The sequence below is a fragment of the Delphinus delphis genome, chromosome X (genome assembly GCF_949987515.2).
Source record: "Delphinus delphis chromosome X, mDelDel1.2, whole genome shotgun sequence".
Classification (NCBI taxonomy): domain Eukaryota; kingdom Metazoa; phylum Chordata; class Mammalia; order Artiodactyla; family Delphinidae; genus Delphinus; species Delphinus delphis.
This window is the reverse complement of record NC_082704.1, coordinates 73,568,996-73,595,094: the sequence shown is the minus strand read 5'-3', so window position 1 is coordinate 73,595,094 and position 26,099 is coordinate 73,568,996. Positions and strand designations below refer to the sequence as shown.

General features: G+C 37.8%; 1 protein-coding gene across 9 annotated transcripts in view; it reads left to right on the top strand.

Moving 5' to 3' along the window:
* Nucleotides 1–26,099, top strand: part of HEPH (hephaestin) — an 89,306-nt gene that overhangs the window by 39,851 nt on the left and 23,356 nt on the right. For all 9 annotated transcript variants that reach the window (XM_060002937.1, XM_060002938.1, XM_060002939.1 and 6 more), the window contains 3 exons: nucleotides 3,910–4,123; nucleotides 5,682–5,821; nucleotides 6,597–6,728. In XM_060002937.1, the coding sequence (XP_059858920.1) occupies nucleotides 3,910–4,123; nucleotides 5,682–5,821; nucleotides 6,597–6,728 (486 nt within the window). The remainder of the gene's footprint in view (nucleotides 1–3,909; nucleotides 4,124–5,681; nucleotides 5,822–6,596; nucleotides 6,729–26,099) is intronic.

The following is a 26,099-nucleotide window of genomic DNA, read 5'->3' as shown; positions in this document are numbered from 1 at the left end:
AGTGAGTGCTAGGGTGGGGAACTTCTGAGAAAGAAAGACCCATCTCTCTAGCCTTGGTCCCAAAGTCAAATCCTAGGTTTAATATCCTTCCTATGAAATTAGCCAGGCTACCCAGCCAGGTTTATATGCCTCTGTGGGGCTCATTCTTACTCTGGATGAGTGAAATTATTTTTGTGCCACACTAAGGCCCAAGGAGAGTGACTGTAGATGGCTTAAAAACATGGGAAGAGAGGCAGTGAATGGGTTTATAACAGTAAAGGCTTAAAAGGTTAATCTTGGTCAAGATTTCTGAGTTTTCTTATTAGAAAAAGCCCAGGCTCTTTTTACCTTTGCATTTTCCAGTCCTTTCAAACTCTCCTCTTTCTGAACAATCCTCGAGTCATAGAATGTTTGAACTGGTACAGCCCCTTCGAGATCATCTTTCACTTATTTTGCTAATGGGTGGAAGAGACAGAGATCTGGAGGGGGGAAAATGATTTTCTCATGTTAGGAACGTCAGCTCTAAATTTTTTTCCTCTTGCCCCTTCTTCATCAACCCCTGTTGATTCTTACTCCTAGGTAATCTCTTTAATCTGAAGTCTCCTTCATTCTACCTTGAGAGTTTAGTCTCTGATTAAGACTGAGAGAGGCCATTGTAAGTAGTTCCCCAAAGACAGGACAAAATTTCCAAGTTAATGGAAAAGCCAGAACCAGAATCTGGCTTTGGAATTCTAGAAAAAGGGGTAGCAATGAAGATTGGTAAATATAAATATGCAATTAAGCAGCTTTGCAGATGACTTAAAGCATTACCATGGAGATTCAACATGTTGTTTGCTGGATGCTTACAATTATGTTTAACAAAACAGAAGAATAAATTCCCAGAAAAAAATGCAGCAAAATGCTAGGAGTGTGAGTGTTGTGGGTTTATCGGTGACATTTTTAATCCTGTTTTTGCTTTGCTTTAAATTCTAATAATATTTTAATTTCAAATATTAATTACCTTTAATAGAAATGATGATTTTGCACTTAAAAATGTCCCGAATAATACACCTCAGCTTTTCCGAAAGAACCACTGATACTAGAGCTTTGATATCCAGGGAAAGTGGCAGAAAAAGAGGCTAGAGCTTGTAATGTGCTATTTTCCACCAACTTCATGTTAGATTTCTCAGCAGCAAAGAGAACATTTATTACTTCACATTATTACTTCACATTTCTTGTGAAGTCCAAGTGGTGTGGACTTTACAGCAGATAGCTGTGGGTAGAAATATAAACATTGGAGGAAAAGTCCAGGCTAGAGAGAGAGATTTGAGTATTTTCATAGTTGAAGTCCTTTAGCATGTAAAGTTATAGGAAATAAAACTTAAAGCAAAACTCAACATTTAAGTGGTAGAAGGGAGAAGACAAACCAGGTTAAGGAGAGAGAAAAAAATTGGTCACAGAGGTAGGAGGAGACTCATATGCCAAAGGCAGAAAAGCGTTGAAAAAGAAGCAACTTGGGGACTTCCCTCATGGTCCAGTGACTAAGACTCAACACTCTCAATGCAGGGGGCCCGGGTTCAATCCCTGGTCAGGGAACTAGAACCCACATGGTGCAACTAAAGATCCCATGTGCTACAACTAAGACCTGGTGAAGCCAAATTAATAAATAAATTTTTTTTAAAAAAAGAATCACCTTGGACAACAATGTCCATATGAGATGATGTGATAGTCCTAGGTCATATGATTCTCCCAAAAAGGCTTCTATCTTTTCCCATTCCCTCCAGTGATCATCAGACTTTCTTCTCCATACCAACCCCTAAGCTATGATGTTTGGACAGTGTATGCAGTCATTCATTTGCACAGAAATTCATTCACTCAACACATATTTATTGCACACATTCCATTTGCTAAGACTGGGATAGAGAGGTGAAAAGATAGACATGATACTTACTCCCAGGGGAAATCTACAACAAACACACACACATAAAATAATAAGATAATTTCAGATCATGATATATGTCATGAAGGAAATAAAATACAATGGTGTGATGAACTGATTGGAGCTTTAGAGAAGTTATTTAGGGAAGACCACTCTGAGATTGTGACATTTAAGATCTAAGTAATGGGGAGGAAGGAGCTATATGAAGATCTCTGAGCAGAATATTCCGAGCAGAGGGACAAGCAAGTGTAAATGTCTCAAGGTGGGAATAAACGTGGTTTGTTCAAGGGTCAGAAAGAAGGCCAGTATGGTTGGAGTGTAGTGAGCAAGGAGAAGCCTGACATCATATGAAATCATAGAGGTTGGCAAGAGTCATATTATATAGGGCCTTATAGACCACAGTCAGGAACTTGAATTGTATTCTGAGTATGAATGGAGCATTTAAACAAGGCAGCAATGTGCTCTGGATCATATTTGTTAAAGAGGACCCTGTATCTTGTTTGGAGAATGTTTGAGGTGGGAGGGAGAAACAGAGAAGACAGTTGTGAGACCATTGAAGTTTTCCAGGTGAGAGACGATAGTGGCTTTGACTAAGGAAGTGAGAGTGGAAACAGAAGGATGACTGTGAGGGAAGAGATGATAGGATTTATTGATGGAATAGATTTGGGGTATAAGGGAAATTGAAAAGTCAGAAAGTAGATATGGAAAGAAAATATTAGATTTTTTCAAGAAGTCTATAAACTAGTGGAAAGGACTGTTTTTTAAAGAGAGGAGCACTTAGTCCTTAACCATGTGATTTATATGTAAAGTGTTTTAAGAGTAGAGAGGTCAAGAACATAAAGTCCAATGTGGGCCAGAGTAGTCAGCGAGGACTTTCTGGAAGAGATGAAGCATGAATTGGGTCTTGGAGAATGAGTGAACACTTATAGATATTTATGGGGAAGGGGATGGGCAGGTCTATTCCAGAAAAGTAAAAATAACATGAGTGAAAATTCCAAGATAAGAATGAGATATGTGAGAGGGGCAATCAGGGACAGATTTAGTTAAAGCACTGATGAGTTTGGGACAGAGTGGTAAGTGGGATTGCATCAATAGTTTTCAGCTAGCTCATAGAGGCCTTTAAAAGCTAGGAGGAATTTGTAGTGGTGGTATAGGCAGTCAGCAGTAAAGGAAGTAATACTGGGGAAAATGTAAAAAAGTTAGTTTCTCCTGATCAATAGTCTATGAGCCTATGTGTCCTTGACATAGAAATCTGGATCTTGAGATTAGATCCAGGCAGCTCTACAGTTCAGACATTTAAGACTGATATCCAAATATTTCATTGTAAAAAACCTAGGGGAAGCCATTCCAAAGCTCTCTGATGTAAGAATTCTTGTGATCAAGAAATTCATATATATATATAAGCCCACATTTATTTCTTTGAGACTTGGTAGGAAGGGAGAAAATTGGTCAATTTCTTCCTTTAAATAATAATTACAGCTTTATTTACTTACTTATAGTTTCACTTATTGAACATTTACTCTATAATGTGCCAAGCAATATCTACATATTATTGTGTTTAATTCTAAAAAAATCCTATTAAGTAAAATGCTCCCCACTTTACCATGAGGAAACTGAAACATACAGAGGCTTAAAATTTTCCTGAAGGTTATATAGAAAATAAGTGTCAAATAGGGTGACTGACCATCCCGGTTTGCTCAGAACTGAGGAGTTTCCAGGGGCATGGGACTTTCAGTGCTAAAACTAGAGAAGCCCTTGGTAAACAGGGAGGAGCTGGTCATCCTAGTGGCAGGTTTAGTTTTAAACCCAGACAATGTAGCTTTGGCACCAGAGCTCTTAAACTCTGTGCTCATTGCTCTCAATAAACTTGTAATAATCTTTTATCTAATGCATGGAAAAACCTTATCTAAAACTACCCACTCTCTGCAATATGCCTAGAGAGAAGTAGGAACTACCTCAGACACTATACAGGGGTGTTTTGATTCAGGTTTTTCTCTCTGTTCCTACCTCAGGGACATTTGAAATTTACTGCCAGGCAGGCAGCCATAGAGAAGCAGGAATGAGGGCAATCTATAATGTCTCCCAGTGTCCTGGCCACCAAGCCAACTCTCGTCAACATTACCAAGCTGCAAGGATCTACTACATCATGGCAGAAGAGATGGAGTGGGACTATTGCCCTGACAGGAGCTGGGAACTAGAATGGCACAACCAGTCTGAGAAGGACAGGTAAGGCTTCAGAAAAGAAGTGATCACACTTTCAAAGACTCTGGACCATTTTACTGAAATGGAGGAGGATACTGAAATTCTGAGCTGTGGAGGCACTTATCTGAAGTCAACTAATAAGATACCAACAAATCTAGAGGAAGGACTAGAACACAGGTAAGCTGGTACTCAGTGCTTTGTCTATGTTGTTATACTGTAGAGCTGAAGTAAAACCTTGCCCACATCCTCATGCTCTCAGTCTTGGCATCCTTTCCTCTGGTTAGCCAGAAGCACTGATATTGGGACTTAAACTTTATAGGGAATTTACTCAAGGGACTGAATGTCCCCAAGCTCAGATGTCCCTTGACAAAATGTCATTAAGATAGAGGCTAAGCTGTATAGAAGAAAAAGGCCAAAATAGAGTGGCTTAAATATGTTAGAATTTTATTTCTTGCTTAAGTACAAATATGAGCAGTTCGGGACCAATAGGTTAACTAGTTACCCATAACACTTGCTTTCATCTCTGGAACTAAGACATCTCTTCCAGTTGTAGTCACTCCCAGCTATCAAGAAATGGACACTAAATCCATGGCAAGCAGCATTGTCTGTGAGGCAATGACCTGAAGTTGTAATACATTACTTTCTCTGAAACCCCATTATCCTGAACTTATTCATATGGCCATACCTAGCTGCAAGAAAGTCCAGGAAGTGTAATCTCTGGTTAGGCAGCCATGTGCTCAGCTAAAACCTAGGTGATTCTATTACTAAAAAGGAAGGAGTGGAGAATGGAAATTATGGTACAGTTTAGCAATTTCAACTATAGTTTATTTTTGGTGTTCTCACTACCCTTTGCCAATCTTTCTGTTGGTTTTTGAAGGTTGAAGCCTTCTTGCTAACTTGTACTGCAAGCTAGAAAAAATTAAGTCCCTTTTCTGGACTCTGGCTTACTCATCTTTAAAGTGATGTGGTATAGTTGAAAGAACTTGAGCAGCCTTTAATCCAAGCCCTGGCTCCCTTTCTGGCTGATAGTATCAATGAAGATAAGCCCTGTCACCTCTAGATCACTGGATTCCACCTCTAGGACATACATACCTCATCAGCCTATTGGGACGATCAAATGATAAAATGAATAGTAAAGTTCTCTGTAAACAGGAAAACATCCCATAATGAGAAATCTGTAAGATTTCATTTTCTTCCTACCTCTCCCTACCCCTTATCCACCAACAACAGAAGCAGTTAGTATTCTCCATTCTCCTACCACCTGTACCTTGTTCTTTGTCAGACTAATTCCATCTAATACATCATTAAGGCTTGAGCTAGAGTTCAGGGCTCTGATTCTTACCAGATTAATTTTACTATAAATTCATAACTGGATGATGGCAAACAAGGAAATATAAATAAATATTGAAATATGCCATCTTTAACTGCAGATATGCATCCAAAGTGTGTAATCTGATATTAGAATGAATAGGCCTCACCTTCTTATACCTGTGACATGAGGTTGGGTCTGACATAGATTTCCCATACTTGAAAATGAGGGGTTAAGGGCAAGGTGCTGATGCCACTCTTTGGATTCCTCTAGTTATGGTCACATCTTCCTGAGCAACAAAGATGGACTCCTGGGTTCCAGATACAAGAAAGCTGTATTCAGGGAATACACTGATGGTACATTCAGGGTCCGACGGCCAAGGACTGGATCAGAGGAACACTTGGGAATCTTAGGTAAGGGAATTCCACTTCCCTTCTAGTGTCTAGAAACCTGTTATGCTCTTAGGGAGGTCATGTCATATCAGGAAGGCCTCTCCATTCCCCATTATCAGTTTTCCTTATAGTGGAACTATGGTCATATTTTATAAATCATCCATGAAAATAAGCAATCATATGGGGGTAATTCATGAATTCTGCTGCAACCTAAACCAGGTATTTCCAGGCCTCTATATCTAGGGATCTGTAAGGGTGATGTTTTTTTTTTCAATGCTAAAAGCAAGGGAACTTAGGAACATCGAAGAGTAGGAAAAATGGTACAGGGAACTAGTATGACACTTACACCCTTGCAATTATTGCTGTAGTTTTTTCACTTTCATAGGAGCCAATGAGTTTCATCATTCTTATCTTCACACAGAAGGGACCCACTGGTCCTTGAAGGGAACCCAGCAATTCTGTACTCTGTGTCAAACTCTCACTCCTTACCAACAATTATTCCACAGAGCCCTGAATATCTAGAAACTTGGGCTGTTATACAGAGTTGGAGTGGGAAAAGTAGGGATAATTGGAGGCATAATCTTGTTGAAGTACCTTTATCCTGTGGGTAGCAGTATCAACTCAAGGACTTCTGAATTTAAAAATGGAGTCAGTCATGACTTTCAGTTTTGGGACCCTTTCTCCAGGCAAACTCCTAAATCTAGGGAGCTCCTATGTATATCCCTTTTTTAATGTCTTTAATGTCCCTGTTCCACTATTCTACTAATGAGACTTTTTCTTCTTTTGTGTATACTAGGTCCACTTATCAGAGGAGAGGTTGGTGATATTCTAACTGTGGTATTCAAGAACAATGCCAGCCGGCCCTACTCTGTGCATGCCCATGGAGTGCTAGAATCTAGCACCGGCTGGCCACTGGCTGCTGAGCCTGGTGAGTGGGAACACTTAGTGAAGGAACACGTGAAGCATCTCTGTTTCAGCTCTCTGGCTTGTTCCTTTAAAAACTATATATATATATATATATATATATATATATATATATGTGTGTCCTTAGCGAACAGAAACAGGAATATTAACCAGAACTAAGCCCCAGTCTGAATCTGTCCCTATGAAACACTCATTTTTTCAATCTCAGAACAGACTGTTCACCTAAGGTCTTGTGTGTGTGTGTGTGTGTGTGTGGCTTAAAATAATACAAATTTATTATCTTCTGGTTCTGTAGGTCAGAGGTCTGACATGGGTCTTCCTGGACTAGAATCAAGGTTTTGGCAGAGCCTGTGTTTTTTCTAGAGAATCTAGGGGAGAATCCATTTCCTTGTCCTTTCCAGCTTCTAGAGGTCACCCACATTCCTTGGCTTACACCCGATTCCCCCAGCTTCAAGCCAGCAGCAGTGGGATGAATCTTTTTCACATTGTGTCACTATAACACTGATTTTCTGCCTGCTTTTTCCATTTAAAATATTTGTGGCAAAACAAACATAAAATTTGCTATCATAACCATTTTAAGTGTACAGTTCAGTGGCATTAAGTACATTCACATTGTTGTGCAGCCATCACTGTCATCCAGCCATAGAACTGTTTTCATCTTGCAAAACTGAAACTCTATACCCATTAAATAGTAACTTGCCATTCCTCCTTCCCCAGCTCATGGCAACCAACATTCTACTTTCTTGTCTTTATGGATTTGACCTAGGTAGCTCATGTAAGTAAAATCATACAGTACTTGACCTTTTCTGACTAGATAACTTCACTTGGCATAATGTTCTCATGGTTCATCCATGTTGTATTTTGTGACAGGGTTTCCTTCCTTTTTAAGGCTGAATAATATTACACTATATATATACCCCACATATATATGTGTGTATATATATATATATATATATATACACAAAACATTGTTTTTTAAGGTATGTAAATTTTATTTTATTTTTTTATTCTTTTTTTTAACATCTTTATTGGAGTATAATTGCTTTACAATGGTGTGTTAGTTTCTGCTTTAAAACAAAGTGAATCAGTTATACATATACATATGTTCCCATACCTCTTCCTCTTGTGTCTCGCTCCCCCCACACTCCCTATCCCACCCCTCTAGGTGGTCACAAACCACCGAGCTGATCTCCCTGGGCTATACAGCTGCTTCCCACTAGCTATCTATTTTACGTTTGGTAGTGTATATATGTCCATGCCACACTCTCACTTTGTCACAGCTTACCATCCCCCTCCCCATATCCTCAACTACATGCTGTAGTAGGTCTGTGTCTTTATTCCCAGCTTACCCATAGGTACTTCATGGCCTTTTTATTTATTTTTTTTCTTAGATTGCATATATATGTGTTAGCATACGGTATTTTTTTTCTCTTTCTAACGTACTTCACTCTGTATGACAGATTGGAGGTCCATCCACCTCACTACAAAAAGCTCAATTTCATTTCTTTTTATGGCTGAGTATTATTCCATTGTATATATGTGCCACAACTTCTTTATCTATTCATCTGATGATGGACACAGGTTGCTTCCATGTCTTGGCTATTGTAAATAGAGCTGCAATGAACATTTTGGTACATGAATCTTTTTTTTTTTTTCGGTACGCGGGCCTCTCACCGCTGCGGCCCCTCCCGCTGCGGAGCACAGGCTCCGGACGCGCAGGGCCAGCGGCCATGGCTAACGGGCCCAGCCATTCCGCTACATGCGGGATCCTCCCGGACCGAGGCACGAACCCGTGGACCCTGCATCGGCAGGCGGACTCTCAACCACTGTGCCACCAGGGAAGCCCCATGAATCTTTTTGAATTACGGTTTTCTAAGGGTATATGCCCAGTAGTGGGATTGCTGGGTCGTATGGTAATTCTATTTTTAGTTTTTTTTTTTTTACATCTTTATTGGAGTATAATTGCTTTACAATGGTGTGTTAGTTTCTGCTTTATAATAAAGTGAATCAGTTATACATATACATATGTTCCCATACCTCTTCCCTCTTGGGTCTCCCTCCCTCCCACCCTCCCTATCCCACCCCTCCATGCGGTGACAAAGCGCCGACCTGATCTCCCTGTGCTATGCGGCTGCTTCCCACTAGCTATATACCTTACGTTTGGTAGTGTATATATGTCCATGCCTCTCTCTCGCTTTGTCACAGCTTACACTTCCCCCTCCCTATATCCTCAAGTCCATTCTCTAGTAGGTCTGTGTCTTTATTCCTGTCTTACCCATAGGTTCTTCATGACATATTTTTTCTTAAATTCCATATATATATATATATGTTAGCATACAGTATTTGTCTTTCTCTTTCTGACTTACTTCACTCTGTATGACAGACTCGAGGTCTATCCACCTCATTACAAATAGCTCAATTTCGTTTCTTTTCATGGCTGACTAATATTCCATTGTATATATGTGCCACATCTTCTTTATCCATTCATCTGATGATGGACACTTAGGTTGTTTCCATCTCTGGGCTATTGTAAATAGAGCTGCAATGAACATTTTGGTACATGACTCTTTTAGAATTATGGTTTTCTCAGGGTATATGCCCAGTAGTGGGATTGCTGGGTCATATGGTAGTTCTATTTGTAGTTTTTTAAGGAACTTCCATACTGTTCTCCATAGTGGCTGAACCAATTCACATTCCCACCAGCAGTGCAAGAGTGTTCCCATTTCTCCACACCCTCTCCAGAATTAATTGTTTCTAGATTTTTTGTTGATGGCCATTCTGACCAGTGTGAGATGATATCTCATTGTAGTTTTGATTTGCATTTCTCTAATGATTAAAGATGGTGAGGATTCTTTCATGTGTTTGTTGGCAATCTGTATATCTTCTTTGGAGAAATGTCTATTTAGGTCTTTTGCCCATTTGTGGATTGGGTTGTTTGTATTTTTGATATTGAGCTGCATGAGCGGCTTGTACATTTTGGAAATGAATCCTTTGTCAGGGACTGCATTTGCAAATATTTATCCCATTCTGAGGGTTGTCTTTTGGTCTTCTTTATGGTTTCCTTTGCTGTGTAAAAGTTTTATGTTGCATTAGGTCTCATTTGTTTATATTTGTTTTTATTTTCTTTTCTCTAGGAGGTGGGTCAAAAGGATCTTGCTGTGATTTATGTCATAGAGTATTCTGCCTATGTTTTCCTCTAAGATTATGATAGTGCCTGGTCTTACATTTAGGTCTTTAATCCACTTTGAGTATATTTTTGTGTAAGGTGTTAGGGAGTGTTCTAATTTCATACTTTTACATGTACCTGTCCAGTTTTCCCAGCACCACTTATTGAAGAAGCTGTCTTTTCTCCACTATATATTCTTGCATCCTTTATCAAAGATAAGGAGGCTATATGTGCGTGGGTTTATCTCTGGGCTTTCTACCCTGTTCCATTTGTCTATATTTCTGTTTTTGTGCCAGTACCATACTGTCTTGATGAATGTAGATTTGTAGTATAGTCTGAAGACAGGGAGGCTGATTCCTCCAGCTCCATTTTTTTTTTCTTTCTCAAGATTGCTTTGGTATTCAGGTTCTTTGTGTTCCCATGTAAATTGTGAAATTTTTTGTTCTAGTTCTGTGAAAAATGCCAGTGGTAGTTTGATAGGGATTGCATTAAATCTGTAGATTGCTTTGGGTAGTATAGTCATTTCCACAATATTGATTCTTCTAATCCAAGAACATTGTATATCTCTCCATCTGTTTGTATCATCTTTAATTTCTTTATTCAGTGTGTTATAATTTTCTGTGTACAGGTATTTTGACTCCTTACGTAGGTTTATTCCTAGATATTTTATTCTTTTTGTTGCAATGGTAAATGGGATTGATTTCTTAATTTCACTTTCAGATTTTTCATCATTAGTGTATAGGAATGCTAGAGATTTCTGTGCATTAATTTTGTATCCTGCTACTTTACCAAATTCATTGATTAGCTCTACTAGTTTTCTGCTAGCATCTTTAGGATTCTCTATGTATACTATCATGTGATATTCAAACAGTGACAGCTTTACTTCTTCTTTTCCGTTTTGAATTCCTTTTATTTCTTTTTCTCCTCTGAGAGCTGTGGCTAAAACTTCCAAAACTATGTTGAATAATAGTGGTGAGAGTGGGCAACCTTGTCTTGTTCTTGAACTTAGTGAAAATGGTTTCAGTTTTTCACCATTGAGGACGAAGTTGGCTGTGGGTTTGTCATATATGGCCTTTATTATGTTGAGGAAATTTTCCCTGCTTTCCCTGAGGAAAGCAGGGCTTTTATCATAAATGGGGGTTGAATTTTGTCAAAAGCTTTCTCTGCGTCTATTGAGATGATCATATGGTTTTTCTCCTCTTTTTTTAATATGGTGTATCACATTGATTGATTTGTGTATATTGAAGAATCCTTGCATTCCTGGAATAAACCCCACTTGACCATGCTGTATGATCCTTTTAATGTGCTGCTGGATTCTGTTTGCTAGTATTTTGTTGAGGATTTTTGCATCCATATTCATCAGTGATATTGACCTGTAGTTTTCTTTCTTTGTGACATCCTTGTGTGGTTTTGGTATCAGGGTGATGGTGGTCTCGTAGAATGTGTTTGGGAGTGTTCCTCCCTCTGCTATATTTTGGAAGAGTTTGAGAAGGATAGGTGTTAGCTCTTCTCTAAATGTTTGTTAGTATTCGCCTGTGCAGCCCTCTGATCCTGGGCTTTTGTTTGTTGGAAGATTTTTAATCACAGTTTCAATTTCAGGGCTTGTGATTGGTCTGTTCATATTTTCTATTTCTTCCAGGTTCAGTCTCAGCAGGTTGTGCATATCTAAGAATTTGTCCATTTCTTCCAGGTTGTCCATTTTATTGTCATAGAGTTGCTAGTAGTAATCTCTCATGATCCTTTGTATTTCTGCAGCGTCAGTTGTTCCTTCTCCTTTTTCATTTCTAATTCTATTGATTTGAGTCTTCTCCCTGTTTTTCTTGATGAGTCTGGCTAATGGTTTATCAATTTTGTTTATCTTCACAAAGAACCAGTTTTTAGTTTTATTGATTTTTGATATCGTTTCCTTCATTTCTTTCTCATTTATTTCTGATCTGATCTTTATGATTTCTTTCCTTCTGCTAACTTTTGGTTTTTTTTGTTCTTCTTTCTCTAATTGCTTTAGGTGCAAGGTTAGGTTGTTTATTTGAGATGTTTCCTGTTTCTTAAGGTAGGACTGTATTGCTATAATCTTCACTCTTAGAACTACTTTTGCTGCATCCCATAGGTTTTGGGTCGTTGGGTCTCCATTGTTATTTGCTTCTAGGTATTTTTTGATTGCCTCTTTGATTTCTTCAGTGATCACTTTGTTATTAAGTAGTGTATTTTTTAGCCTCCTTGTGTTTGTATTTTTTACAGATCTTTTCCTGTAATTGATATCTAATCTCATAGTGTTGTAGTCAGAAAAGATAATTGATACAATTTCAATTTTCTTAAATTTACCAAAGCTTGATTTGTGACCCAAGATATGATCTATCCTGGAGAATGTTCCATGAGCACTTGAGAAAAATATGTATTCTGTTGTTTTTGGATGGAATGTACTGTAAATATCAATTAAGTCCATCTTGTTTAATGTATCATTTAAAGCTTTTGTTTACTTATTTATTTTCATTTTGGATGATCTGTCCATTGGTGAAAGTGGTGTGTTAATGTCCCCTACTATGATTATGCTAATGTCTTTTATGGCTGTTAGTATTTGCCTTATGTATTGAGGTGCTCCTATGTTGGGTGCATTAATATTTACAATTGTTATATCTTCTCCTTGGATCGATCCCGTAATCATTATGTAGTGTCCTTCTTTATCTCTTTTAATAGTCTTTTTTTAAAGTCTATTTTGTCTGATATGAGAATTGCTATTCCAGCTTTCTTTTGATTTCCATTTGCATGGAATATCATTTTCCATCCCCTCACTTTCTGTCTCTATGTGTCCCTAAGTCTGAAGTCGGTCTCTTGTAGACAGCATATATGTGGGTCTTGTTTTTGTATCCTTTCACCCAGTCTCTGTCTTTTGGTGTGAGTATTTAATCCATTTACCTTTAAGGTAATAATTGATATATATGTTCCTATTCCCATTTTATAATTGTTTTGTGTTTGTAATTGTAGGCCTTTCCCTTCTCTTGTGTTTCTTGCCTAGAGAAGTTCCTTTAGCGTTTGTTGTAAAGCTGATTTGTTGGTGCTGAACTCTCTCAGCTTTTGTTTGTCTGTAAGTGTTTTAATTTCTCCATCAAATCTGAATGAGATCATTGCTGGGTAGAGTATTCTTGGTTGTAGGTTTTTCTCCTTCATCACTTAAGTATGTTCTGCCACTCCCTTCTGGCTTGCAGAGTTTCTGCTGAAAGATCAGCTGTTACCCTTATGGGGATTCCCTTGTGTGTTATTTGTTGTTTTTGCTTTGCTGCTTTTAATATGTTTTCTTTGTATTTAATTTTTGTTAATTTGCTTAGTATGTGTCTTGGCGTGTTTCTCCTTGGATTTATCCTGTATGGGTCTCTCTGTGCTTTCTGGACTTGATTATTTCCTTTCCCATATTAGGGAAGTTTTCAACTATAATCTTTTCAAATATTTTCTCAGTCCCTTTCTTTTTCTCTTCTTTTTCTGGCAACCCTATAATTTGAATGTTGGTGTGTTTAATGTTGTCCTAGTGGTCTCTGAGTCTGTCCTCAGTTCTTTACAGTCTTTTTCATTTATTCTCCTCTGCAGTAATTATTTCTACTATTTTATCTTCCAGGTTACTTATCTGTTCTTTTGCCTCATTTATTCTGCTATTGATCCCTTCTAGAGTATTTTTAATTTCATTTATTGTGTTGTTCATCGTTGCTTGTTTCCTCTTTAGTTCTTCTAGGTCCTTGTTAAATGTTTCTTGCATTTTCTCACTTCTGTTTGCAAGATTTTGGATCACCTTTACTATCATTATTCTGAATTCTTTTTCAGGTAGACTGCCTATTTCCTCTTCATTTGTTACGTCTGGTGGGTTTTTACCTTACTCCTTCATCTGCTGTGTATTTTTCTGTCCTCTCATTTTGCTTATCCCACTGTGTTTGGGGTCTCCTGTTTTCATTCTGCAGGTTCGTAGTTCCCATTGTTTTTGGGGTCTGTCCCCAGTGGCTAAGGTTTGTTCAATGTGTTGTGTAGACTTTCTGTTGGAGGGGACTAGTGCCTGTGTTCTCTTGGCTGAGGTAAGATCTTGTCTTTCTGGTGGGCAGGTCCACGTCTGGTGGTGTATTTTGTGGTATCTATGGCCTTATTATGATTTTAGGCAGCCTCTCTGCTATGGGTGGGGTTGTGTTCCTTTCTTTCTAGTTGTTTTGCATAGGGTGTCCAGCACTGTAGCTTGCTGGTCGTTGAGTGAAGCTGCGTCTTGGTCTTGAGATGGAGATCTCTGGGAGATTTTCACCATTTGATATTATGTGGAACTGGGAGGTCTCTTGTGGATCAGTGTCCTAAAGTTGGCTCTCCCACCTCAGAGGCACAGCACTGACTCCTGGCTGGAGCACCAAGATCCTTTCATCCACATGGCTCAGAAGAAAAGGGAGAAAAAATAGAAAGAAAGAAGAAAGAAAGAAAGAAAGAAAGAAAGAAAGAAAGAAAGAAAGAAAGAAAGAAAGAAGATAAAATAGAATAAAATAAAGTTATTAAAATAAAAAGTAATTATTAAGAAATTTTTTTAAAAAAATAAAAAATGAATAAATAAAATGGATGGACAGAACCCTCAGACAAATGGTGAAAGCAAAGTTTTGCAGACAAAATCTCACAGAGAAGCATACATGTACACCCTTACAAAAAGTGGAAAAAGGGAAAAAATAATATATCTTGCTCTCAAAGTCCATCTCCTCAATTTGGGATGATTCGTTGTCTAATCAGGTTTTCCACAGTTGCAGGGTACATCAAGTTGATTGTGGAGATTTAATCCACTGCTCCTGAGGCTGCTGGGATAAATTTCCCTTTTTCTTCTTTTTTCGTACAGCTCTCGGGTTTCAGCTTTGGATTTGGCCCTGCCTCTCCATGTAGGTCACCTGAGGGCGTCTGTTCTTCCCTCAGACAGGAAGGGGTTAAAGGAGCAACTGATTTGTGGGCTCTGGCTCACTGAGGTCGGTGGAAAGGAGGGGTACAGATGCGGGGCGAACCTGTGGCCGCAGAGGCTGGTATGATGTTGCAACAGCCTGAGGCGTGCTGTGTGTTCTCCTGGGGAAGTTGTCCCTGGATCACGGGACCCTGGCAGTAGCGTGCTACACAGGCTCCCGGGAGGAGTGGTGTGGATAGTGACCTGTGCTCGCTCACAGGCTTCTTGATGGTGACAGCAGCAGCCTTAGCATCTCATCTCCGTCTCTGTGGTCCGCACTGTTAGCTGCGGATTGCGCCCATCTCTGGAGCTCCTTTAAGCAGTGCTCTTAATCCCCTCTCCTCATGCACCAGGAAACAAAGAGGGAAGAAAAAGTCTCTTGCCTCTTTGGCAGGTCCAGACATTTTCCTGGACTCCCTCCTGGCTAGCTGTGGTGCACTAACCTCTTCAGGCTGTGTTCACACTGCCAACCCTCATCCTCTCCCTGCGATCCGACCAAAGCCCGAGCCTCAGCTCCCAGCCCCCACCTGCCCTGGCGGGTGAGCAGACAAGCCTCTCGGGCTGGTGCTGGTTGGCACCAATCCTCTGTGCAGGAATCTCTCCACTTTGCCCTCTGCACTGCTGTTGCTGTGCTCTCCTACATGTATCTGAAGCTTCCCCCCTCTGCCACCCACAGTCTATGGCCACGATGGGGCTTCCTAGTGTGTGGAAACCTTTCCTCCTTCACAGCTCCCTCCCACTGGTGCAGGTACCATCCCTATTCTTTTGTCTCTGTTTTTTCTTTTTTCTTTTGTCCTACCCAGGTACGTGGGGAGTTTCTTGCCTTTTGGGAGGTCTGAAGTCTTTTGATAGCATTCAGTGGGTGTTCTATAGGAGCAGTTCCACGTGTAGATGTTTTTCTGATATATCTCTGGGGAGGAATGTGATCTCCGCATCTTACTCTTCTGCCATCTTCCACCACCTTAGGTCTTTTGTTTAATCAAAGACATGCTCAACACTTGCCACACATGGAGCCTTATACTGTCATTAGCACTGAGTACAGATTGAGCTTCTAACCCTCTCTAGATCTGAAGTTGAACTTGGCTATAGTCTGAGCTCCTAATCATGACTAGAGAGTGACCTGTACCAGACCACAAACTGATCCTTAAACCCAGCCATAGATAAAGTTCTTGTCCTCTTAGTACAGACTAAATCCTAACTTCAGTCATATACTAAACTTCTAATACTAAATGTAGTGTTACCATATTCCTGACCACATTATCTTCCATGCATTCATTCATTGAATTAACACTTACTGGAGCCTTACTGGGTGCAGGAGAAATTTTAGAAATTATAGAAAGAGTAGGGAATAATACTTTTTCATACCCTAAAAAAAAAACTTGGGCTAATAGGATAGATAAGTAAACCAGTAATTATAATCCCAGTTTTAACTGTTAAATCGGGGCTTTAAAAATGTGCCATGGAAGTGTAGAATAGGGTACCTAATCTAAAGTTTGGATGGTCAAGGATTGTTTCCCAGAGTAGGTGATAGCTGAGATCTAAATCAGTAGTTCTCAAACTTTAGCATGCATCAGAATCACCTGGAAAGTCTGTTAAATCATAGATTTCTGGGAATATCCCCAGATCCTCTGATTCAGTAGGTCTGGGATAGGGTTCAAGAATTTTCTTATTCAAACAATTTCCTAGGTGATTCTGATGTTGCTGGATCAGGATCTACACCTTAAGAACCACTAATCTAAAAAATGAGAAGTAAGTATACAGGTAAATTGGTAAATTGATAGTGTGGAAGAAAAGAAGAAATTTGATGTTGAGGAATGGGTTCTAAAAAGATCAAGTAAGTAGAATCAACAGGATTTGATTAATTGGATATGGAAGGTGAGAAGGAGGATTCTTGAATAACAGCCAGATATTTGGAGGAAAATCCTGGAATGATTCCCACATTTTTGGCCTGGACAACCAGACATATGGTAATGTCATTCACCACTATAGGGAACATGGGCAGAAACTGATTTGGGATGGGGAAGAATGGATGATGGTGAGTTCACATTGGAATTTCTTGAATTTGTGATGTCTGTAAGACAACGAAATAGAGATATCTAATAGACATAAAGGTCCAAAGCTCAAAAGAAATGTAGGATCTGAAGGAATAGGTGTGAAAGACATCAACATTTAAGTAGTAATTGAAGGCAAAGAAATAAGCACAGTCACCCTGGAAGAGTATATTCATTGGGACAGTAGGAATCCTAGAATGATACCCTGAGGAAAACCAACTTTTAAGGGAGGTACTAATTGAAAGGTAAGCGTGAGAAAAAGTGAGCAAGATGTTAGAAGAAAAACCATGATAAGATTGTATCGAAAATGTTTAAAAGATCATTTCAAAAATGAAGAGGTCAACAGTTTCAGCTTCCTCAGAGGGATTAAATGAGATAACATAAAATTTCCCATTGGATATAGCAACAGAGGAATGGCTGGTGCTTTTCATAAATTGGTGGGAAAAGAAGCCAGATTATAATGGAATAAAGAGTAATTGGGAGAGTTGGGAGTAGAAACAGTGAGTGTGGATTGATTTTAAGACTTAAGAAGAGCAATTTCAGGTGACGAGATGGTCTGGGGTTTGACCAGGGGCTAAAGTAAAGTGGAAGTGAAAGTTAATGGAATTGAGATCAAGGGACTGAAAGGCTAGAGTGTTGGATGAGTCATACATATAGACTTCAAAGTTACTCAGAAGAGTGGTAGAGATTGGGGTGGAAAGGAAGATGGTGATCCAGGTACTAAAATCATCAATAAATGAGTAAAAGGAGAAAGGAGATACATTGGAAGCAGGGAAAACATTTAGAAGGTTGTTGTACATACAAGTGATGATGATGACTTTAACAAAAATGGTAGGAAATGAGGATTGAGAGAATTAGTTGGGTTTGAGGGATGTTAATGGATAATCAATAGGACACGATGATTGTACAGGTGTTAGGGGATAAGAGAGAGTTAAGGATTACAAGCTGATTTTTTGGATTAAGCACCTAGATGGTGGTACCACTCACAAAAGAAGATAAAAAAGCACGAAGTATGGGGTGTTTTTGTTTGTTTATTTAGAGGGGGAAGATATTAAGTTTATTTATTTATTTTATTATTTTTTTTTGCAGTACACAGACCTCTCACTGTTGTGGCCTCTCCTGTTGTGGAGCACAGGCTCTGGATGCGTAGATTCAGCGGCCATGGCTCACGGGCCCAGCTGCTCAACAGCATGTGGGATCTTCCTGGACTGGGGCACGAACGTGTGTCCCCTGCATCAGCAGGTGGGCTCTCAACTACTGTGTCACCAGAGAAGCCCATTAAGTTTTTTTTTTGATTGTCTTGAATATAAGGTACCTGTAAGACATCCAGGTGGAAAAGACAGCACTGAAAAGAATAGGAGGTTGGGCTTCCCTGGTGGTGCAGTGGTTGAGAGTCCGCCTGCCGATGCAGGGGATGCAGGTTTGCGCCCTGGTCCGGGAAGATCCCACATGCCGCGGAGCAGCTGGGCCCGTGAGCCATGGCCGCTGAGCCTGCGCGTCCAGAGCCTGTGCTCTGCGACGGGAGAGGCCACAACAGTGAGAGGCCTGCATACCGCAAAAAAAAAATAAAATAAAATAGGAGGCTGTACTCAATTTGAGTATGGGTTTGTAATTTGGAAGAAATATCTGTAAAAATGTGGAGCTTTAACAGTCACCAGTAACTACAATAAATGATAGTTGAAATCATGGTCATATGTGAGATCACCTAGTGAGATAGTGTGTAAAGCGACAATAACATTGAGCTGAGAATGGAACTTTGCAAATACCATTATTTAATAGGAGGTGATATACCTTAAATAATTTATAGATTTGAAGCAGTTCTAATCAAAAGCACAATTGGACATTTTTATACTTAAATGAAATGATTGTATATAAAGTTCATTTGGAAGAATAAGGAATGCCTGGACAAGAAGATCCAAGAAGTATTTTAAAAGATGAATGAGATGAATGGACCTAGAGAATATAATACATAGTGAAGTCAGTCAGACAGAGAAAGACAAATACTATATGATAACACTTATATGTGGAAATTAAAAAAATAATACAATAATATAAAATGAGTCTATATACAAAGCAGAATCAGACTCACAGACATAGAAAACAAACTTATGGTTACCAGAGGGGAGAGGAAAGGAAGAAGGGACAAATTAGGAGTATGGAATTAACAGATACAAACTACTATACATAAAATAGATAAACAACAAAGATATACTGCATAACACAGGGATTTATATTCAATATCTGTGATAACCTATAATGGAATATAATCAGAAAAAAACCTGAATCATTATGCTGTACACCTGAAACTAACACAATATTGTAAATCAACTACTCTTTAATAAAAAAGATTAATGAGAGAAGACTAGCACAACCCAATATTACAGCATATTATAAAGGTACAATAATTAAAGCAGCATGGTACTGTTAAAAAATAATTAATAGGACAAAAAAATCCCTGAAACAGACTCAAAGTTCTACCTTTGTCAACAGCTGTGGGAATACAATTATTCCAATACTAGCCCACATGTCTTCTTTCTACCTCCCTCCTTAGGTCTCCTCACTAAGGAAATGTTATTAACCTGATTAGTCAGAACCCAGGACATTTGTTGGACAATGCCTTACTAGTGGGCAGGGTTACTCTTTCTCTCATCTCAGCACTCTCTATTTCACTCTTCCATGTGGTAAGTTGATCTGTGCCTGCAAATGGGTAAACTGGTTATATGAGTTAAGACTCATATAACTGGTTTTCTGTGTTATGTCTGCACTGCAGATCAAGCTATCTGTTTCAAGGGGCTGGAATGAGGAAGCTTTGTTTAGGACTTTAAGTCAAAGTTTTTCAGAAGCCTCAAGGAGAGGAGTAATTAATAAAAGTCAGACATTCTTGTGGTCCTGTATTAATATTATCACAAACGCATAGAAATCTTGCCTCTTGCCTCTAATGCTGAGTGTATATAAAAGTTTAATATTAGAAAAATCTAGCATTTCAGTGGCAGAAAGGAAAAATTGATCAATACAGTCAGCCCTCCATATCCACTGGTTCAACGAACTACATCCATGGATTCAACCAACTACAGACTGAAAATATAGTTGATCCTTGAACAACATGGATTTGAACTGCACAGGTCCTCTTATATACAGATTTTTTCAATAAATATGTACTAAAGTACTACCCAGTCTGTGGTTGGTTGAATCCACAGATGAGGAACCATGAATATGGAGAGCCAACCATAAAGTTATATGTGGATTTTCATTTTTTATATAATTTTTAAAACATATTTATTTATTTATTTGGTTGCACCAGGTCTTAGTTGCAGCAAGCGGGCTCCTTAGTTGTGGATTGTGGGCTCCTTAGTTGTGGCATGCATACTCTTATTTGCAGCATGCATGTGGGATCTAGTTCCTTGACGACGGATCAAACCTGGGCCCCCTGCATTGAGAGCACAGAGTCTTAACCATTGCACCACCAGGGAAGTCCTTATATGTGGATTTTCAGTTGTGTGGAAGGTTGTCATCCTTAACCCTGTGTTGTTCATGGGTCAACTGTATTCAGAAAAAAATTCCAGAAAGTTTCAAAAACCAAAACTTTAATTTGCCATGGGCCAGGAACTATTTACATAGCATTTACATTGTATTTACAACTATTTACATAGTATTTACATTGTATTAGATATTAAAAGTAATCTAGAGATGATTTAATGTATATGAGAGGATGTGTGTAGATTATATGCAAATAGTGTACCATTTATATAAGAGACTTAAGCATGGATTTTTGTATCTATGGTGGTTCCTGGAACCAATCCCCCATGGATACCGAGAGAGGACTATATGGCTTTAGGACAAGTTGTCTCTTGCCAAAAACAAAATTAGATCTCTGTTTATTACCATATGCTAAAATAAATTACAAACAGATTAAAGGTAAAATAGTTTAAAAATAAAAGAATTAAAAGACAATATATCTGAATTCTGGGTGGAGATAGATTTTTCTAAGTTTGAGACCCTAAAAAGATGTTTAACACATAAGATATTGTTACTACAGGTAGGAAACTTATTTTTTTTAAAGAGTAGCAAAAGAAAAATGAGTATATAGACAGGAAATTTATGAAGGAAGAAATACAAATGTCTAATGAAAAAAATTGGGGGGTCACTAATAAATATTGCAGTGCAAATTGGTTAGTAAAACCAATGTGACCTCTGCCTTCATAAATTTTACAGTCTAGGGGAGAAAGCAGGTAGTAAGTGAGAAACCAATAGATACATACATATTTACAAAATTTGGTAAGTTCTATGAAGGAAGCAGAAGAAGATAATGTGACAGGGTGGAGGGAGAAGTGTATAAATCTTCCTGAGGCCATGACGTTTAATTTGAGACCTGATGTGGATATAAGGAGATAGGGAGACAACTATGAAAAGAGTATTTGAGGAAGGAGAGAAAATTCCAAGAAAAAGGAACAGCAAGGGTAAGGACCCTGAAGCAAGAGTGTATTCGTTCTGATCAAGAAGAGCAAGACTGCTAGTATTCTGGAATTGAGTAGGCCACAGGGAGAAGGGTAGGCGAAAAGGTCAGAAAGTTAAAAGTGGAAGAAGAGCAGGAAGCAGATTATGTTGGGTCTTACAGGCCATAATAGGAACTTTGAGTGGATTGGGAAACCATTGGAAGATTTTAAGCAGAGGAGCGACATGATCTGACTTACATTTTAACAGGATCAATCCGATTGCTGTGTTGAGGAGAGATTATAAGTAGGCAAGGGAGGAATTAGGGAGATGATCTAGGAAGCAATGCAGTAATTCTGTTTAGAGATGATGAGATGATGGTAGCTTGGAAGTGATGAGCAGTGGTCATACTTAGGATGGGTTTTTAAGGTAGATCCAATGAGATATTTTGATGGTCTAGATGTGAGATGGGAGGGGGAAAGCAGAAAAAGATGATTTCAAGGTTTTTGGTCTGGACCAATGGAAATAGTTGTCATTCAATGAAATGGAGAAGTTTGAAATAAAGTTTAAGATGTGGAAATATCAAGTAGGTATTTGGCTACACGTGTAGCCAAATTAGAGAAGAGGTGTGAACTCGAGATAGAAATTTAAGAGTCATCAGCATGTAGATGATATTTAAAGATATAATATGCATGAGATCACTTAGGGAGTGAGTTAGACAATAAAGAGTGACCGAGATAATTAGATTAATCCAGGTATGAAATGATGGCAGCTCAGGCCAGCCAAATACAGTGAAAGGAGTAAGAAGTGTTCTGATTCTGGGGTTTCTAGATAGATTGGGGTTTCTAGATAGATTTTTCTTTCTGATTTTCAAGAGTTTCTATATTTTACTTATTAGTTCCTTGTCTGTTTTATACATTGCAGGTATCTTTTCCCAATTTGTCATTCATCTGTTCATTTTGTTCATGGTGTTGTTTGTTGAACAGAACATCATTTGTAATCAAATTTTGGCCTCATGATTTGTGCTTTTTAAGTTTTGTTTATAAAGTCCTTTTCACCTCTGGTCATAAGGATATTGGGCTATATTATCTTCTATTTATAATTTTGTCACATTCAGATATTTAATAATGCCAGAATCTACCTTTCTATGTGCCATTAGCTAGGGATCCATTTAATTTTTTTCTCCATATAGTGAGCAAGTTTTCTCAATACCATGTCTTAAAAAACTCAGCTCTTCCCCATTTTACTTGTTTTTGCCACCTTTATAGTTTACTTTCTTTTTTTATGAATTTTTATTGGAGTATGGTTGCTTTACAACGTTGTGTTAGCCTCCACTGCACAACAAAATGAATCAGCCATACACATACAGATATCCCCTCCCTTTTAGCCTTCCCTCCCATTTAGGTTACTACAGTGCATTAGATAGAGTTCCCTGTGCTATATTGTATGTTCCCATCAGTTGTCTTTTTTATACATAATATCAATAACGTATATGTGTCAGTCCCAGTCTTCCAATTCCTCCCACCCCACCCCTTTCCCCCTTGGTATCCATACATTTGTTCTCTACGTCTGTGTCTCTATTTCTGCTTTGCAAATAATATCATCTATACCATTTTTCTAGATTCCACATATATGCAAGCATATATCACATATTATTATATGATATTTGCTTTCCTCTTTCTGACTTACTTCACTCTGTATGGCACTCTCTAGGTCCATCCACATCTCTACAAATGACCCAATTTCATTCCTTTCTATGGCTGAGTAATATTCCATTGTATATAGGTACCACATCTTCTTTATCCATTCCTCTGTTGATGGACATTCATTGTTTACTTTCTTTAAATAAATAGATCTGACTCCAAGTTTTTATTCTGCTGTATTTGTATGTTATTATGTTATTGCAAAAATATCATACTATTTTTATTATTATAAGTTTGAAATTTGTCTTAATATTTGGAGGATAGGCCTCCTTTGTTCAAGATTGACTGAAGTATGTGTTATTTTTTCATATAAATTTTAGAGTAAGTTTATCAAGTTCAACAACAAAATCCAACTATGATTTTGATTTGTATTGTGTTGAATTTATAGATTATTTTAGAGAAAATTGGCATTTTTATATTATTCACTTGTTGGAATAACTTTCCGTTTATTCAGATAGTCTTCTCTGTGAAGACACATAACACTTTTTTCATAGTGTTATGAAATTTTCCCCATTAAGGTTTTACATATGCCTAATTAAGTTAATCTGTAGATGTTTTATTGCTTTTGTTGCTAATTTTAAATTATATTTCTAATTGATTATTGCTAATGTAGTTAAATGCTATTGATTTTTATAATTTAATCTTTTATCTGGTAGGCTTCCTGAATTTCCTTATTAATTCTGTAGTTTGTTGATTCTGCAAAAAATGAGTATTTTATCCTTCTACTCATTATTTCCTTTTTGACATATGTGTTTGCCAGGATCTCTAATATTAGTGATAGTGGTGGTAACCTTTAGCTTTTTCCTAATCTCAAGGGGGATACAACTAACTTTTCTCACCCTTTGCTATGGATCTTTTTTGGAGGAAGATGATAAATTTATTTAAATTTTAGTCAATGTAAATGACTAAAACCTTTAATAGAAGGATCATTTTAAAACCACTTTGAAGGATCATTTTAAAACCACTTTCCAAGATGGTTATACCAGACATGCCCTAATCCCCAAACCATATTAAATGATATAGGTTCTGATAAGCTTGGAATTTGTACACCTCCCCCTCTTCCCCAAATAAATTTAAAGGTTTTATAATACATACTCCCACATGGCGTACAAATTTTCCTGTATTCAGTAAATTTCTTCTTAGTAGAGAGGAAAAACCTAACCCAATTATGAGACCAATCACACCACTGTTGAAAAACTGTACTTACTACTTCAGAATACTGGCATGAACAACTTGTATTTTAACCTAAAATCTTTATTAAATCCTAGTTTAGTGTCTGTATTATAAGTTAGAGTGTTGGTTAACTTGTGGTGAAATGAGGATTATGCAAGTAATAATGCAGCATAATATTTTACTACTATAAAAACAAGTATCATGTAGTTAGAGTTGTAAATGTACACACACCTTAAAAATGTTTTCCCACATATCTATGTAAAACATGTAATTTAAAAATACTTACACCATAATATATAAATAGTTGTTATAAATACACATAGCACATTCTACAGACACCATATATATTTTTTAAAGAGACTGTAAATTATACATGGAAAAATTACACCCTTGGAAAAGCTTATATTCTAATAGTGTTAAACATCTAGATTAAATAATAAATTGTATTTCAGAAGCATGCTATATTACATGTATATCAATTCTATTACCTTGAGTGCTCACCAACAAATCATTAACATATAGAGACATTCATCACAAGAATCAAGAACTATCATCTACCTCTTCCGCATATTAACAGGTGGTCAACTCCAAATCAACAATGCTCACATACTTATGTCTGTAAACAACTATCTTAAGTGAAAGATGGGCTGAGTTAAGTACAGCTACAACATATTATGAACAATTCATTACAAAAAGATCTCAAGTTAAAACCGGAACACTTTACAAAGTTGATCACAAAACATCATAAAAACTGTCTTCAGTAAAACTCTGTAACAGATTGGTCAACTGGATATATCTGGATATGATAGAGACTTCTTATTGAATATGCACACAAGTTAGGATTTTGAGAAAAAAACAACCATCAGGTCTGCTTCACCAGGCTCCTGAAAGGTACCCATCACTGCATTACAGAACCTCAAGTCTGTTTTGAAGCCCCAGACAACAGATTTCCCAGAGACACTGTTCATCTACGGTAATGACAACAGCAATCTTGGATTTGCATGATGAGGCTTCTTTTTTATTGAAGTATAATTGCCATTTGACATTATATTCATTTCAGATGTACAATATAATAATTCAATAATTGTATACATTATGAAATGATCACCGTAATAAGTGTAGTTAATATCCGTCACCATGCATAGTTACAATTTTTTTCTTGTGATGAGAACTTTGAACGTCTACTCTCATAACAACTTTCAAATATGCAATACAGTATTATAAACTATAGTCACCATGTTTTACATTGCATCCCCATGACATTTATTTTACAACTGGAAGTTTGTACCTTTTGACTGCCTTTACCCATTTTGCCCAACTCCTAACCCATGCCTCTGGCAACCACCAATCTGCTCTCTGTATCTTGGGTTTTTTGTTGTTTATTTTTTGCTTGTTTTTTTCTAATTTAAGATATAAGTGAGAACATATGGTATTGAACTTTTTCTGACTTATTTCACTTAGCATAATGCCCTAATGGTCCATTCATTTGTCACAAATGGAAGGATTTTATTTTTTTATGGCTGAATAGAATTCCATTTTTGTGTGTGTGTGTGTGTGTGTGTGTGTGTGTGTGTGTGTGTGTGTGTACACACACATGTATATATCACATCAACTTTATCCACTGAAGGACACTCAGGTTGTTCCCATGTCTTGGATATTGTAAATAATGCTGAAATAAATGTGGGAGTGCATATATCTTTTTGAATTAGGGGTTTTGTTTTCTCTGGATAAACACCCAGAATTGGAATTGCTTGATCATATGGTAGTTCTATTTTTAATTTTTTGAGGAACTGCCATACTATTTTCCATATGGCTGCACCAATTTACATTTCCATCAACAATGCACAAGGGTTCCCTTTTTCCCACATCCTTGCCAACACTTATTTCTTGCCTTTTTGATAATAGCCATTCT